Source organism: Mercenaria mercenaria, chromosome 17 (assembly GCF_021730395.1).
Source record: "Mercenaria mercenaria strain notata chromosome 17, MADL_Memer_1, whole genome shotgun sequence".
Classification (NCBI taxonomy): Eukaryota; Metazoa; Mollusca; class Bivalvia; order Venerida; family Veneridae; genus Mercenaria; species Mercenaria mercenaria.
In genome coordinates, this window is record NC_069377.1 from 9771494 (window position 1) to 9786911 (window position 15418).

Below are 15418 nucleotides of genomic sequence, written 5' to 3' on the forward strand. Positions count from 1 at the left end.
CAAATGCATAATGGAGTTTTGCACACAAAAATATATATAAGGAAGTAAGTAAGAAAGAAAGCTAGTAAATTGTTTATTATTATGATGTGTGCATAATCAATTACACCATAATACATACTTTTATATGCAGCATGACAACCTGGCCAAAACATACTAATAAGTCACCAAATCAAATGTTCATTATGTACAAGGAGCCCTTGATTAATAAAACATAATAATCTGCATATGAAAACCAAGTGGCCGAACCACCATTCAAAAAAAAGTAGATTAGACCAATAGATACAACGATTTTATAGCTTATACGGTATTGACATTATTTTTGAATTACATAATTATACTAACAACTAGACTACTCCGTAGTGTTAAGATTACATATGGTTCGTTCTGCAGAGGTATGCCTAAACAATATATTTGGAAACCATATAAAAAATAAACAACAAATACTTTCACCAAGAACAAATACACAGTCATAAGACTGTCTAAACCTATTTACATGCATTGTTTCAAGGGCAATTATCTTCCACTCATCCGCTATATCAAACAAGTGTTTCATTCAATGTATCATATCCTGTGATTGGTTACCGAAACATATCCCTGGTCGTCATGAAACAACAACGATCGATATGTTCCAGTTTGAAAATAAGATTTCTCGGAAGCATAGAGCACCCACAAATCGGCGATAGAGCCATGCATTGCCAAAACGGCCCGCAGCAAAAAGAAACTGTAACGTAAAAATATAACAGATCGGTTCTTCAAAAATCTAACTACAAGTACATTTTAATTAAACACAGAATACAAAAATTGATGTGAGATTGTAAAAAGGATGTTGTGGAAAGTAGAAAAGACAAGCGGAATATTCAACAGGTCTCAGTAGCAGTCTCCATACGCTGCAAACTACAACAGCGCACGCACACATACATGTATACGCACACACATTTATACACACAACAAGCAAATTAATAATCAGAAAAAAAACACAACACAGTTGGACACCGCCCTTGGACGGCCGGCAGAGGGATATATGGTGGGCACATAACTTAACTGACAGTAAAAAGAGAGGGTGCGTAAATTCAAGGGGACGATGTGGACAGGAAAGCTTTATCTTAACTGAACTTTAACTTTTTTATTAATAGAAAATATAACTTCAAAGTAGTCGTGCTGCCTATCAAAGGTTGTTCAAAATTTTCGTTAAAGTTTTCTTTGAAAACGAGCCTTCAGTACTATAGAAATTATTTCGTTTATTTTTACAAATAAATTCGATTTATTCTTCACTTCAGTTATAGTAAGGGAACAAACTAAAATTGAATACATGATTTTATTTATGAATTAGAACTAGGATTCAGTGTATAAGCGGTGTGTAAAGGAGACAATTTACAAAAACGTAAAGGCAGTTTTTTTTTTCATAAGTCACCTACTGGTTGAAAACCAGTTTTGGGGACTAAAGGATTAAGCTTTTCCGTGCGTCCGTCATTCTGTCCGTCCGTCTATAATTTCGTGTCCGGTCCATAACTCAGACATTCATCAAGGGATTTTAATATTACTTGGCATAAATTTTTCCCATGATGAGACAACGTGTCATGTACAAAACCCAGATCCTTAGCTTAAAGGTCAAGGTCACACTTTGAGCTCAAATGTCAACAGAGCTTTTTCCTGTCCAATCTGTAATCCAACAATCCATAAGAGATTTGGTTTTACTTAGCCCAAATGTTTCCTAGAATAAGTTGATGTGCTATATGCAACACCAAGACCCCTATCTTAATGGTTAAGGTCACTATTAGAGGTTAAATGTCAATAGCGTTTTTTTTTTCTGTCCGGGCCATAACTGTGTCATCTATTACGGGATTTTAATATCTTTTGACACAGCTGTTCCCCATAAAGAGACAACATGTCTCGCAGAACTACCAAGCTCTAAGTCGGAGGTCGAAGTCAATAGGGTTTTTTCCCTGTCTGGTTCATAACTCTGTCATCCATTAAGAGATTATAAAACTTACTTGACACAAATGTTCCCAATAATGAGACAATGCGTTATGCGCTATACCCAGACCCCTAGCTCAAAGATCAAGGGCACATTTGAAAGTCAAAAGTCAACATTTATCTTTCTTCTCAAATCAACATTGATTTATTCCTGTCAAGTAGGTAAAATATTTTAATATAAGCTCATGTATCATAAAAATTCTGTTTGTGTAATTTCTTCAGAATTATCCCCCACCCTTATTTGAAAATGAAATATTATCAAAATTGAAATTTGATACTTGTTTTATATTATGTTATAAATTATCAATAACTGTATATTTTATATATTATGCACATTTTAATTCAAAAATTGTGTTATAACATATTGTATATATAGTACACTATTGTGTATCAGATATCAGATCATTATGTTATAATGCAGTAGAGAAAATTAGCTGCCGTCCAGTAGGGGACTTTGTATTGCATGGTAATACCTCATTCACTTGTTATCTGAGCTACTTAGAAAACAAGTATAAATAGGAAAATCCACTTCCACTTGCGCACCAAGTTCAGTGGCTTTCAAAGCCTATTGCAATTAGGGAACCCGTTAGCGAGCAGCATTGATCCTGACCAGACTGCGCGGGTGCCCAGGCTGGTCTGGATCCATGCTGGTCGCAAATGCACTGTGTTGATTTTCTCATTCTCATGGCGCGCCGCAGTTTTATATAAAATTATTAAACAAACTTTGCTTAAGGATTGATATGAATATTAGAACTACTGTATTATTTTCTTCAAGGTTTTATATTGACATATATATATTTACTCGAAATTCCTTAGAAATGCAAGTAATGTAATGTTGATATTACCCCTTTTACCCATCTTGCATTTTACTTCAAATTATTGAAATTTACAAATATCTACCAAATGCAAATATGAAGCTAGAAATTTTGTTGAAATCTATTAAGTATTCTACATTTTGAATATTTTTTATCTATATAAGGGGAGTATTTACAAACGTTCATAAAAATGATAAAACATAAAGTTCTAGCAGGAATTTAACGCTATATAATGGGTATTTCTGTACATTAAATTAATCCCTAACAGAATATACTAAGAACAAAAATGTGACAGACCTAAACGGTTAATTGTGCACAAAGTCTCACTTTTAGTCTCTGAAAAATGAAAAAAAAAACATAGTAAGATGTATACAACTAAATAAAAGTGCTCACTGCAAGATCAATATAAAAACAAAGCGTTAACCATTTTTATAATCTTCTTTTCTTTTCATTAAATTCTAAGGAACCTAGAAAGTACCTTAAAGCATTTATAACTAAAATCATATAACATTTTTATCATTCTGAATTGGTACTTAAAACGTACATTAAAGCATTTGTAATAAAAATCATGCAACTTCTGTATCTTTGCGAATAGGCACTTAAAAAGTACCGCAAAACATTCATAACCACAATATCATGTAACACCTGTATCGTTAAAATAGGCACTTAAAACCACAATCACATAACCACCAAAATTATTTAACTTCAGTATCGTTGTAAAAAAGGGCATTTAAAAAGTACCACAAAACATTTGTAACAAAAAGTATGTTACTAATAGGCACTTAAAATGTAATGTAAAGTATTTGTTACCAAAACTGTGTAAAGTCTGTACCTTTGTAAATATACAATTAAAAAGTACCATAAAGCTTTCACAACCACAATCATGTAACAATAGGCACTTAAAACCACAATCATGTAACTTCTGTAATTTTGTAAAAAGGGACTTGAAAATACCATAAATAATTTAAAAACAAAATAATTGAACTTCTGTATCTTTGTAAATAGGCATTTAAAAAGTACCGCAAAGCATTTGTTACTAAAATTATGTCACTTTTGTATCTTCGCAAATACGCATTTAAAAAGTAACGTAAAGTATTTGTAACAAAAATTATGTAACTTCTGTATCTTTGTAAATAGACAATTAAAAAGTACCGTAACAACCACAATCATGCAACTTTCTTGCTTTTTTTTTTCCTTTCTTTTTGTAAAAAGGCACTTAAAATACCGTAAAGCATTTGTAACCAAAATTATGTACCTTCTGCATTTTTTGTTTAATAGGCATTTAAAAAGTGCCGTAAAGAATTCGTAACCAAAATGATGTAACTTCAGTATCTTTGTCAATAGACATTTATGAAGCACCGTAAAGCATTTATAAGCAATATGATGAAAATAAAATTCTGTATCCTCATAAAGTGGCACATAAAATGCAATAAACTGTTTTAACCAAAATTGTGTAACTTCTGTTTCTTTCTAAATAGGCACGTTTTTTTCCATTGTCCTCACCAGATGATCAAACCTTGGAGCAAAAATGATAATAAATAATAACCACTTCAATCTAGAAATATTGGTTCTTAAAAACTGTATAGCACTTGAGTGCACTTAACTACATTGGGAACGAAATAGGATGGTCTAGGTAGTAAATACTCAACGCGAATGCCTGTGCAAATACTATTATCAATGTTTATTGATTAATTGGTTATGGAGTCAAGTACAGTAATAAACTATAGGTAAATAAAATGAAACTGTACTTTCAGCTGTTAGTTTTTCACCACTTCAAAAACTATAGCTGCAACTACATTGACGTAAAAGGAATACAGGTGTGCCTATTCTTCTCTATATATGTTGAAACTCATTTTCAAAAGGGATTTCCCTTAGGGTCCTTTTCAGATTTCATTTCAATATCTTAGAAATTGTTATGTCAAATGTCATATCATTTAAGAATTAGATGATATTTTTGTGCGTTTATACAGGGTATAACCCATATTGGGACTTTGTAATAGATCTGCTAGAAGCCCATACGTGGTTTACACCCGTATAGACTCACACAAAATAGCATTCAAGTATTATATTTACATGTTCGCAGTAGTTTGCTGCAAAAATAAGATGTTTGCTTTCAGTGAATATCAGACATTCTACTAAATGTCAGGATATCGATCTTTTTAACATCTAAATTTTGCAGCCAAAAAGTCCCTCCAACATTGAAAAATAAAAGTACAGTTCCTGTAGTTTACTTTAAACATTGTTAAATCCAGTGAAAATTATATAGTCGTGTCGATTCAGTTTTGGTCTTTACCGCTACTAGAAAAATAAAAGTTTATTATAAGCTATTATTCAATGTTCTTTTTACCATTTACAATATTGAAGGAATTTTTCGAACGCGGCCATTTTGTAAATTTTTTTGTCTTTTATTTTTTTTTTTTTTTTTTTTTCTTTTGGAAATGGCGTCAGACTAAGCATGCAATCTGTAGGAAGGAGCCATCCTTGATATCATTACACCTATATTGTTTATACGGAAACAAATGCTTTCTTCTTTCCATAAGAAAATAGTGTATTCAAATATTAAGAACTGAGTGATATCCGTTGTGTATTAAGGGTATAAACCATATTAGGACTCCACATTAATTCTTTGATGGTTTGTCAAAAGTCCCACTTTGGTTTATAGCCACCAGACAAACAAACAGATTTACACTTTTACAGTAGCATATTGCAAACAAAGATAGATGGCTGTTTTTGAATATCAGAAAAGATCTACCCTGGTTAATATGTAATTTGCCTTCCGATAAAAATACATGTCAAGACTTAAAACTTGAAATATTAAATTCAATAAAAAAAAATTGATTATCGTGTCGATTCAGATTTTGTCTTTATCATCAGCAAAAATAGTTTCAGTTTTTTTATATTTTCTGTGAAATTTGGATACAAAATATTTCTAACGTCGCCATTTTGTTTATGTTTTTGCGAATGTCAGATCGCACGCAAAAGTCGTGGAAAAGATAACATTTGATATGCTTGCACAGATGTAGTTCATACAAAAAAGAAAACAAAAGCTTGTAAAATTCATATTGGGTGTAAATATTTGAAAATAAAATATTTCAAAGTAAAATGTCTGGAAGCATAGGAACGCACTAATCACAATCAGAGCCGCAAATAACAAAACGAGGCAATTATATATAGGCACTTCCAGTGAAAGATGTCACATACCAAGTGCTCTTTGTAAACAACCTCCCCCGCCCCGCCACCCCACAACCTTCCCCTGACAACAAATATATGCATTATCATCATAAAATCAATTTTAAAAGCGAGTGGTTTAAGAAAAATATGAAAAGCAGTCATGAAGTATAAAAGGGTAAGATAAAATATTCCTTGATAAAGAGAACTTTGGCTTTAAACGTGTTTGTGGTTTCACACATGTCAATATCTATTTGATAACTTCTGAAGCTTAACATAAATGCTTTAAGAGACAAGATTCTGTGATATATTTAGTTTGATTATATATGGTGATTTAATTTATAGTTGTATCACGTTTAATTTACGTCACAACGTTCCTGATCAATGGCTAAGACTGTATGTGCTCAAAATTGTGATAAACATAAACAATTAGGTATGAAAACGGGAACTAAGATGAAAGAACATGCACATACATTTCATTGCGCAGATAATAAACAAACAATTCATCATGCCTTAAACCTACGCGACACGATTGTGAATCAATATACAGGTACGAACCACAGTCATATTGATGAGCCATACAACATATGCTGGTTACATTAGGAGATCATTTACTAAACCACATTTAGGTTTCCAGATAAGATGCGGAAACAAGAAAACAGACAGACCTTCCCCTGTGGTTTTCTACTTTTTCTATTCCTTTCATCCTACAAGTAATAATGCCACACTTGTCTGTTTATTAAATATTCAATGATTTCTTGTTGCTTATTGTCTGATGTATAGCGGTTCAGAGCTCAGATGCGCAGGTGGTGAATTATCGAAGTATCTGAACGTGTTAGACGATAAACTGAACATTATAGACGATAAACTGAACGTTATAGACGATAAACTGAACGTGATACGTGATAGACGATAAACTGAACGTGGTAGACGATAAACAGAACATTATAGACGATAAACTGAACGTGATACGTGATAGACGATAAAATGAACGTGATAGACGATAAACCACAAGGGATCGTACATTTTATTCTAATATGTTTTAAAATATTAGGATACAAATTACGCTGGACTTCTTTCATGAAATGACAGCGTAAGAAGGACATTTAGCCATTCTAAAAATTCTTCGTCCCAATATCGGACTTTGATGAATACAGAAAGTTAAGTAAACTGGGCGCCGCTACCTGAGAGTGTTATCCTCCCAGTATCAACTATCACAAAAGCAGTGCTCTCATGAACAAACAAACTAGATTAAACCGAGTCTACCATCATTTCGCCTGGTTTATGTTCTATGCTCCAAAAATATATTCTTTCAAATTTTTAAGCCGTTTAATGTAAAACATCATGTGCTTCTTTTCGACGAATATGTTAATCACATGTTTGACGCTGTATAAATGAAATAAGGCCGTGGTACTATATTAGTGTAATATATAATGACGCTAACGTAATTTTAAAGGTATATTAGATCCATTCATATTTAAAAACATAAACAATTACTTCATATTGCCAATATTCCGTACAAGTTGGGAAAAACATGATTGCTGAAACCGATGAGATCAAAAATAGATGTAAAATATTTTTGAAAATAATACTAATAGCATTTACTTTTGTATTTTCATCAATTATACTGATAGCTTTCATTTGTTTACATTGCTTTGATCTCTGAAATATTTATTGCGCACGTTTTTGTTGTTTTTGCTTTTCTTACGTGATGTTACATTGTCTTAATTAAATCAACATTTACCTGAGCGATCTCCCACACAACAGTAATTACTGTGATGGAGATGTTAAACAAAAAATGTCTACTACCAATGAATTGTAAATCGTTTAAAAATGTCATTTTCGAATGGTAATTCCTCGAAACAAAAATAACAAAATGTAATCGTTCTATAATTCGTTTTCAAATACAACAACGCCCAAATGAAATTCACAAGAGGGTCGTAGATTCTGTTCAGTGTGTATAGTTTGATGACCATGTATTAATGTGCACTGACCATACTTACACTCGAGAAGTAAATAAATAATAATACTTTTTATTTCAAATTCATTTTAGTGTCAATTTCATTGGGATCACCGCGTATAAAGTTTTATTTGTTACTAAATTTTCAATTTCATTCAGATTAGAGAAAACAGTACACATATATTTTGTAGTAATTACAAGAGCAGATACGTATGTGATAGACAAATTATTACATTTTACATTATTTTGCACTTTGCGCTCGTTCTTTCGCGGAATAATAGCGCGCTCCCCAAGACGCGTTATATTTCCGCGAAAAAAACAAGCGCATAACTAGGGATGCAAATCTAGTAACCTATTAGTATTTTCCCATTCGTCAAGTAACATAAAATTTACTTTTTATGTCCATTCTAAGCGACCACAATTTATAAGTGTTTGACAAGGAAGAAAAAGTATATTTGAATACGCATCTTCGGAGGGGGAAATTTTAACTGATCAGCTTCTACATCATGTTTACATATATGCATATCAAATATATTCGCCATAAATAAGAACAATTTACTTCGCTTAAGCAATAGATTTTAAGTTCGCCAGTAAATCAAACATGAACTCATGCGTTTGTACTCATGGATAACAATGCTCATACATACACACTGATTTAGTCTTTAATGCATAGTTTTAGTCTGCATTTGATGTTTTGTTACGAAAACTGCAACAAACCCGGTGTTTTTAACTATAAATATAGTTTTTCCAAATCATTCACTGAGCCTTTTTATATGCTTCAGATGCTTTTGAACACTGCCTGCTGTTGATTTTATACGCAATGATTTAGCCTTCACCAGGTAACTTTGGTTTTCATAATATTATTGTAAAAGAAAATACTACAAATATGCACCTTAAATGTACCTCATAATGTCATTCCTGGGGCGTCTTTGAGCGTTTATTCCTCGGATGGAATTGAGTGGAGTCGGATCACGTAGCTCGAGTGAAACGCTCTAACACCGGGAACCGGTAGTGGAGTTTTACAGCCTTGTTTACGGCGCTTGTTTACATTAACGACGGGCGTAAACCAACATTTCTACAAACGTAGTGTAATTTCTTCATTCAAATAATATTTTATTTGGTCATAAATTTATCATAATTTTATTTCGCTACGATGTTTCGTTGACATTGAAGTTGTACCTTCTCATTCCGCCATATTGTTCTCGCATTGTTCCAGATCCTCCCGATTAGGAGGTGGTGTGAAATTTTGACCCGAGAACAATGTTCTTGGGCCTTGTTCGTGTCATTAGGGCGATTCTATCTCGGGTCGGATACAGAAGAACAAGAAGAACGAAGCGCCCAAGGACGCCCCTTTAGTCAATAAATGTCAGTAAGATACACAATTAAACAAAAGGAGATAAAAAAAAAAAGCCCATCCCATCTGTTACACCCTAAAATACGTTATATATATGGAAGCAGGCTTCGAGAAAGATCTGAACAGCTTTTGTCTGACCGAGAAAAAGTCGAAATATGGCTAACTGGTGAAAGACAAACCCGTTTTAATTTTAAAAATTAATTAAGCTGAAGAGAAAGAGCAAAACATCTAAAAACAGTTTGATTGTTTAAATATAAACTTGGTACAAAGGTAATAGTGGTGAGAATTGTAAGTCCTAAAATTTAGGCTGAAAGAAATTGAATTTTCATATTTTGAGAAAATAGTTCAGGAACGGTTAAAATTAAAAAGCACTTCAGTAAAATTAAAGAGGCTTATACCCCCATCACACCAAGCTCGTTTCCAGTACGTTCTAAAATATGTAGCCGAACGGGCTCAAACTGTATGGCAACGGAACAGACGTAGTAGCGACGTTCTACAGTCTGTCTAAGACTTTTATGGACTGGCTCGGACGGGGTTGAACGGGAAGGGTGCTCCAGAACTTTGAGCCTACTCAAAAATTTCTGCCGATCATTCCGTCCTACAGTTAGACGGACTGACAACGTACTTAAAACGAGATGGACGTACTAAGAACTGAACCGCCGTACTTCGATCGTACTAGAGACATGTTATGACGTAATGCGATCGGGCATCAATTCAAGTACGTGTGCACACCGACCGGATCCGTTTGTAGCTCGTTTAACCCGTTCATAGAAAGACTTAACTCGACCGCATTATATCCTTAGTGCATCGTTATTCCGTCTGAATGCGATCAAAATAAAATACTAAGTTTGCAATACGTTTCTAAATAGTTCTAAGAATTTGCAACACGTTCTCAGCACGCTCCACCCGTTTTAAATACGTTTAGTACATTTATTCACAGTTTCTACAACGTCGATCCCGTCTGCAGTACAATTACACAAGTTAGGGTATAAATACATGCCGTTGCCGTACAGTTTCAAGAATTAGGCACAAGGTTTAGCCAAGTTTATGCCTTTGCTTTTTTTCTTCTTTGGTTTCTGACTCTGTCCTCCTTCATCCTATGATTTGGAGACAGAAACGTCAAAAGGTGCAGGGAATAAATTACGACTCATCCTCTCGCCTTTCACATTCAGGGGCATCGGCTTCTGTGAGGCATTGATCTTTTACTGTTTTAACACTTTACACCCCGTCTCTGTTTGGCTTCACTTTTCTTTGTAGTCATATTAATACTTGCCAATTGCTGTGGATTTTTTTTTTGTGTCTTGAGAGGTTGAAGAGACAAACGAGAATAAGAACTGGGCAAAACGTAATGGCTTTTACAAGCCATCGGACCAAATCGTGATTGCAATTTACGTTCTGAACGTACTAGGGAGAGAGGAGGACGTAATCAGAACGAGTTAAACTGTCTGTGAACGAGTTGGTCGAGTTAACAACTAGTTAGAACGTATTTCGACGTACTCGGAACGAAGTAGGACTAGTTGCGAACTTCTTTAATCTGACTACAGACGGACTTAGACTGCCTACAATCGGTGTCCACATGAGGTTTTTTCCGAACAGAACTTACTATTAACGGACTTCAGACGGGATAAAGACGCGATGGACGTATCGAGAACTTTTTAAGAACTAACTACATCGCATTATGGATATTTTCCAGCCAAAGTATAAACGTTCTAGACAGATCGCAGCCCGTTTTACAATATTTTAGGACGGGTTGGGACGTTTTGAGAATAGCTTGGTGTGATGGGGGCTTAAAGTGTCAAGACATTTGAATATGCATAACATTTGTTTTTATTTTGAGAACATTTGCTGCGGAAAGTCTAACCGCTAGTCAGCACAAATATTTTTTTCTAAATTATTTCATGTTAAATATTTTTTATCGATTAAATATTGTTGAAGTAATTGATTATGTATTCATTTTACATTTAGCAACAATTGTTTGGCATTAGATATATAATTACAGGTATTTCTCTAGCATAATCAATTTGCTAATAACTCGAGAATGAAATGGGTATCTGTTTATCAACGACACTGAAATCGCACAAATTTTCCACGGAAAACTAAATGTTTAAAATACATTGTAATTGTTTCTTCTTTTTTTTTTGTGAAAGCCTGGAACTTTTTTCAGGGTTATTGTTTGGATGATCTTAAGAACTTGTAGATATCTTAAAGTTAGTATACTTTTTGACACTATAAAACTAGATTGAACATACTTTAATCCTTACCTTGCTAAATTTCTATAATGAACTTGTCCAACTTTCGAACGGATGTGCAGGCTGATCATGATCTACACTGGTTACAAAGGCAGAATCAATCGTATCCAGCATGATAAGGATTAAGTTTTGATAAAACTAGTTTAAGTGCATACAATAAAACTTGTTCTGTTCAAAGTCTTAAAATGGTGAATATATGTAAAATGATCCATTCTTTTAAAAACTTTATAATTTCAATATTGAAAGTAAAATAAAACAAATCAGAGAAGCAAATGAGCCGTGTCATGGGAAAACCAACATAGCGGGTTTGCGACCAGCATGGATCCAGACCAGCCTGCGCATCCGCGCAGTCTGGCCAGGATCCATGCTGTTCGCTTTCAAAGCCTATTGGAATTGGAGAAACTCTTAGCGAACAGCATGGATCCTGACCAGAATGCGCGGATGCGCAGGCTGGTCTGGATCCATGCTGGTCGCAAACCCACTATGTTGGTTTTCTCATGGCGCGGCTCAAATGAATGTGGATAAATGTGTGTAAGGGATTGATTATATGCGCAATATCTCTTTTCTATTCCCTCTCGTTAATATCGTATATTTTTCAATTCCTTCAAAGGAGAAGGTTCACTTTTGCCTCAAAATGGCCTAAAAACTGAAAGTTTCTAAATGGAGTAAAAAAAAACACGTTTTCTTTCATCAAGAAGTATTCTTTTATCAAATTGCACGAAATAATTTAGAAAATAATCATTATAGAAGAAAATATTTGACATAACTGAAAATACGTTTACCATTATGGGTGTGGGAAACCTTCAGTTTTTAACAGAAATTTTAAACAAATCTGAAATTTCCACTAAGAGCACAGCTGTCGACAACCATAAATTGTGTGAAAGAAGCTGGACCTACGGTCAAAATATTTTTATGGTCCTTGAGTGCTAAAAATATTCCTATGTAACCTAAAATATGGCAAAAAATGACCATTTTCTTAAAAATCTGCAGTTTCAGCAATATTTAAGGATACGTATTGAACACAATAATAAATTTTTTTATAAAACATTTAATACATTCTGGTAACAAACAATACATAGTTTTTCAAATTTTAGCCAATTTGAAAATTTTCAAAATTGCATAGGCCATATACGGCATAAGTGAACTTTGTCCTTTGTTATACAATGAATTCACGAGAAACATTGTATTAGCTCGTGCTAATTATACATTCCTAACCTGATCAACCACTGACTCCTGTGGCATCAGGAAAGATGGACCGTTTTTCCAAGACAAAAATTCAGCCGGGCGAACGGCGAAAAGGGGACTTTATTTATAAATTTGGAAACTCTTAAACGTAAAGGACACAAACTACATGCCTCAATCCTCAATCGCATATCACGTAAACAACTACGTGCACGTTACATGATTAGAGTGTAGCATATGACTAAACTGTTTTTTGAATACGTTCGTTATTTTACCTGCTGACCTTATTCAATTTTTTCAATTAATTAAATTGATCACTTTACGTCTTTTCTTTGTGTTTTAGTATGCAAACTGTTCGATTGTTTTTCGTTAGTCGTACCATCAATGTTTAAGATGTTATAAATGATTTGTGGTTGCCCTATCTGCTTGCATACTGACAAATAAGCCCTGCTATAAATTTGGTTAAAATTTATAATCCCATTTAAATCGTAAAATTTCACATGTATTATTAAATGCCTGATCTGTCCTCAATCTTACCTGAACATGCAATTAGTTGCAAATTCACTGGTTCTCACTCATGTCTACTTGAGGAATTTATTATTATATTTTTCAGTTGGATATAAATACATTGTCAATTAGAATATATGCAAATAAACCGCCGTATGGTTGTGCAATAGTATATCAATATATGAATTTAAAGAAACATCCATATGATTAAGCATTTTTGAAAAATAATTGTTCAGTTTGTTTTAGTGTTCAAAATGGGATTATACAGTCAAAATTCAGTTGTAAATTTAAAATACAATAATAACATTAGACGGCGTAGTTCACTGGATTTTCTCGGAGTAGACGAGTTTGTAAAAAATGACAGTTCAAATCTGGACCTAGGGCGGGACAGTGTCATCGACCCAACTGATATTGCTGCGATTTTTAGAAAGAAACAGAAAGAGAAAAACACAACTTATAGGTATTTTTAGCTATTTTTAGCAAGAATTAGACAGAAAAAACCGCAATATATAGGTACATTTCAGTTATAAATATTTAAGAAGAAAAAACACAGTATGTAGGTAGATTTCACTTATTTCTAGCAACAAACAGAAAGAGAAAAACACAATATATAGGTAAAGTTCAGCGAGTTTCAGCAACAAACAAAAAGAGAAAAGCACACTCTATAGGTATACTTCAGCTGTTTCATTTATAGATATAAAAGAGAGAAAAAAACAGTATGTAGGTAGATTTCAGCTAGTTTTAGCAACAACAGAAAGAGAAAAACATAATATATAGGTATAGTTCAGCGACTTTAACACACAGATAGGGAAAAAACAATATATAGGTATATTTCAGTTATTTTTAGCAACTAAAAGAAAGAGAAAAACGCAATAAACAGGTATTGTACAGGTTTTTCAAAACAATCAGGAAGGGAAAACAAAACATGCTGGTATGTTGCATGGCATTTTAAAGAAGAAACGGAAAGGGAAATCACAATTCAGTGGTATATTGCAGCTTCTTTTTCAAACACACAAAGAAAAGTAGCACAATAAATAGGTTTATTCAAAGAGCTATAAAAAATTGTATTTTATACTTCTTTGGTTTATTGCAGCTATTTTTAGAAAAAAATCAGAAAGATGAAAAGATTATACATAGGTATATTGCAGTCATTTTTCAGGATAATAAACAACGTTCACGTTTATTTGTAAGAATATTCAACAGGGTTGTACCTTTAATGTTTACAAAATCAAATTTCTTAACATTTTACCACGGACAGTGTAATGAAACTAGAAATTCTCTCACGTCTGGAACAATTCGTTTTACATAAATAAAGACGTCGCTTACACTCTCAGTAAAATCAAGGATTAAGTGCTGACCATTCACTCCGATGAAGAAGTTTACAGTGCATGTATGAACTTTCCATACGGAAGTTTTAGTTATAAAGTATATTTCGATCGAATTTGTACATAGTTTTACGTTTTCCAGTTCATGTTCATATCATAATAAACATGTTTACAAGGAAACTGTGCACATGCAACGAACATTAACAGTACTAAAGATTGATTGGTTAAAAATTTCGCATTGCTTTTTCATAGCTGAATTTGCAAGACGCTTAATGAGTAATTGTTTAAAAAATATCCGGAGGATTTGTCAAATATCATAAATTTGTCAGTGAATTATTACTATGACGTAAACGCCGTATGCAAAATATCAAAAATATGAGCCGTGCCATGAGAAAACCAACATAGTGGGTTTGCGACCAGCATGGATCCAGACCAGCCTGCGCTACCGCGCAGTCTGGTCAGGATCCATGCTGTTCGCTAACAGTTTCTCCAATTCCAATAAGCTTTCAAAGCGAACAGCATGGATCCTGACCAGACTGCGCGGATGCGCAGTCTGGTCTGGATCCATGCTGGTCGCACACCCACTATGTTGGTTTTCTCATGGCACGGCTCAATTATTTTCTTGCAGGTTTTTTTAGATAAATTGTTTTATTATAACCGTATTTGCATATTTATTAAACTTCTTTTCCAACAAATAAATTTATTAATTAGGATATCTATTACAAAATGAAAAGAAAAATTTTGAACGATTACTTTATCCTTGTTCGCATATTCAGAACACTTAAGTGCCCTTTGACTTATACATCTACAATAACGTCAAGTAAAACTACACATTTCCATTATATTCATAAATAAAATACTTACACCATCTCTGAACAATAGAA

The 15418-nt window shown here is 33.5% G+C and overlaps 1 protein-coding gene across 2 annotated transcripts in view; it reads left to right on the forward strand.

Annotated features, from left to right (window-relative positions):
• Positions 1-15418, forward strand: part of LOC123537489 (uncharacterized) — a 35954-nt gene that overhangs the window by 2159 nt on the left and 18377 nt on the right. Inside the window, exon 1 of one of the 2 annotated variants that reach the window (XM_045321223.2) lies at positions 13223-13669. The exons of the other annotated variant lie outside the window; for it this stretch is intronic. Coding sequence (XP_045177158.2) covers positions 13464-13669 — 206 coding nt within the window. The 5' untranslated portion in view covers positions 13223-13463. Of the gene's footprint in view, positions 1-13222; positions 13670-15418 lie in introns of those variants that run through there. 2 annotated transcript variants of the gene reach the window in all.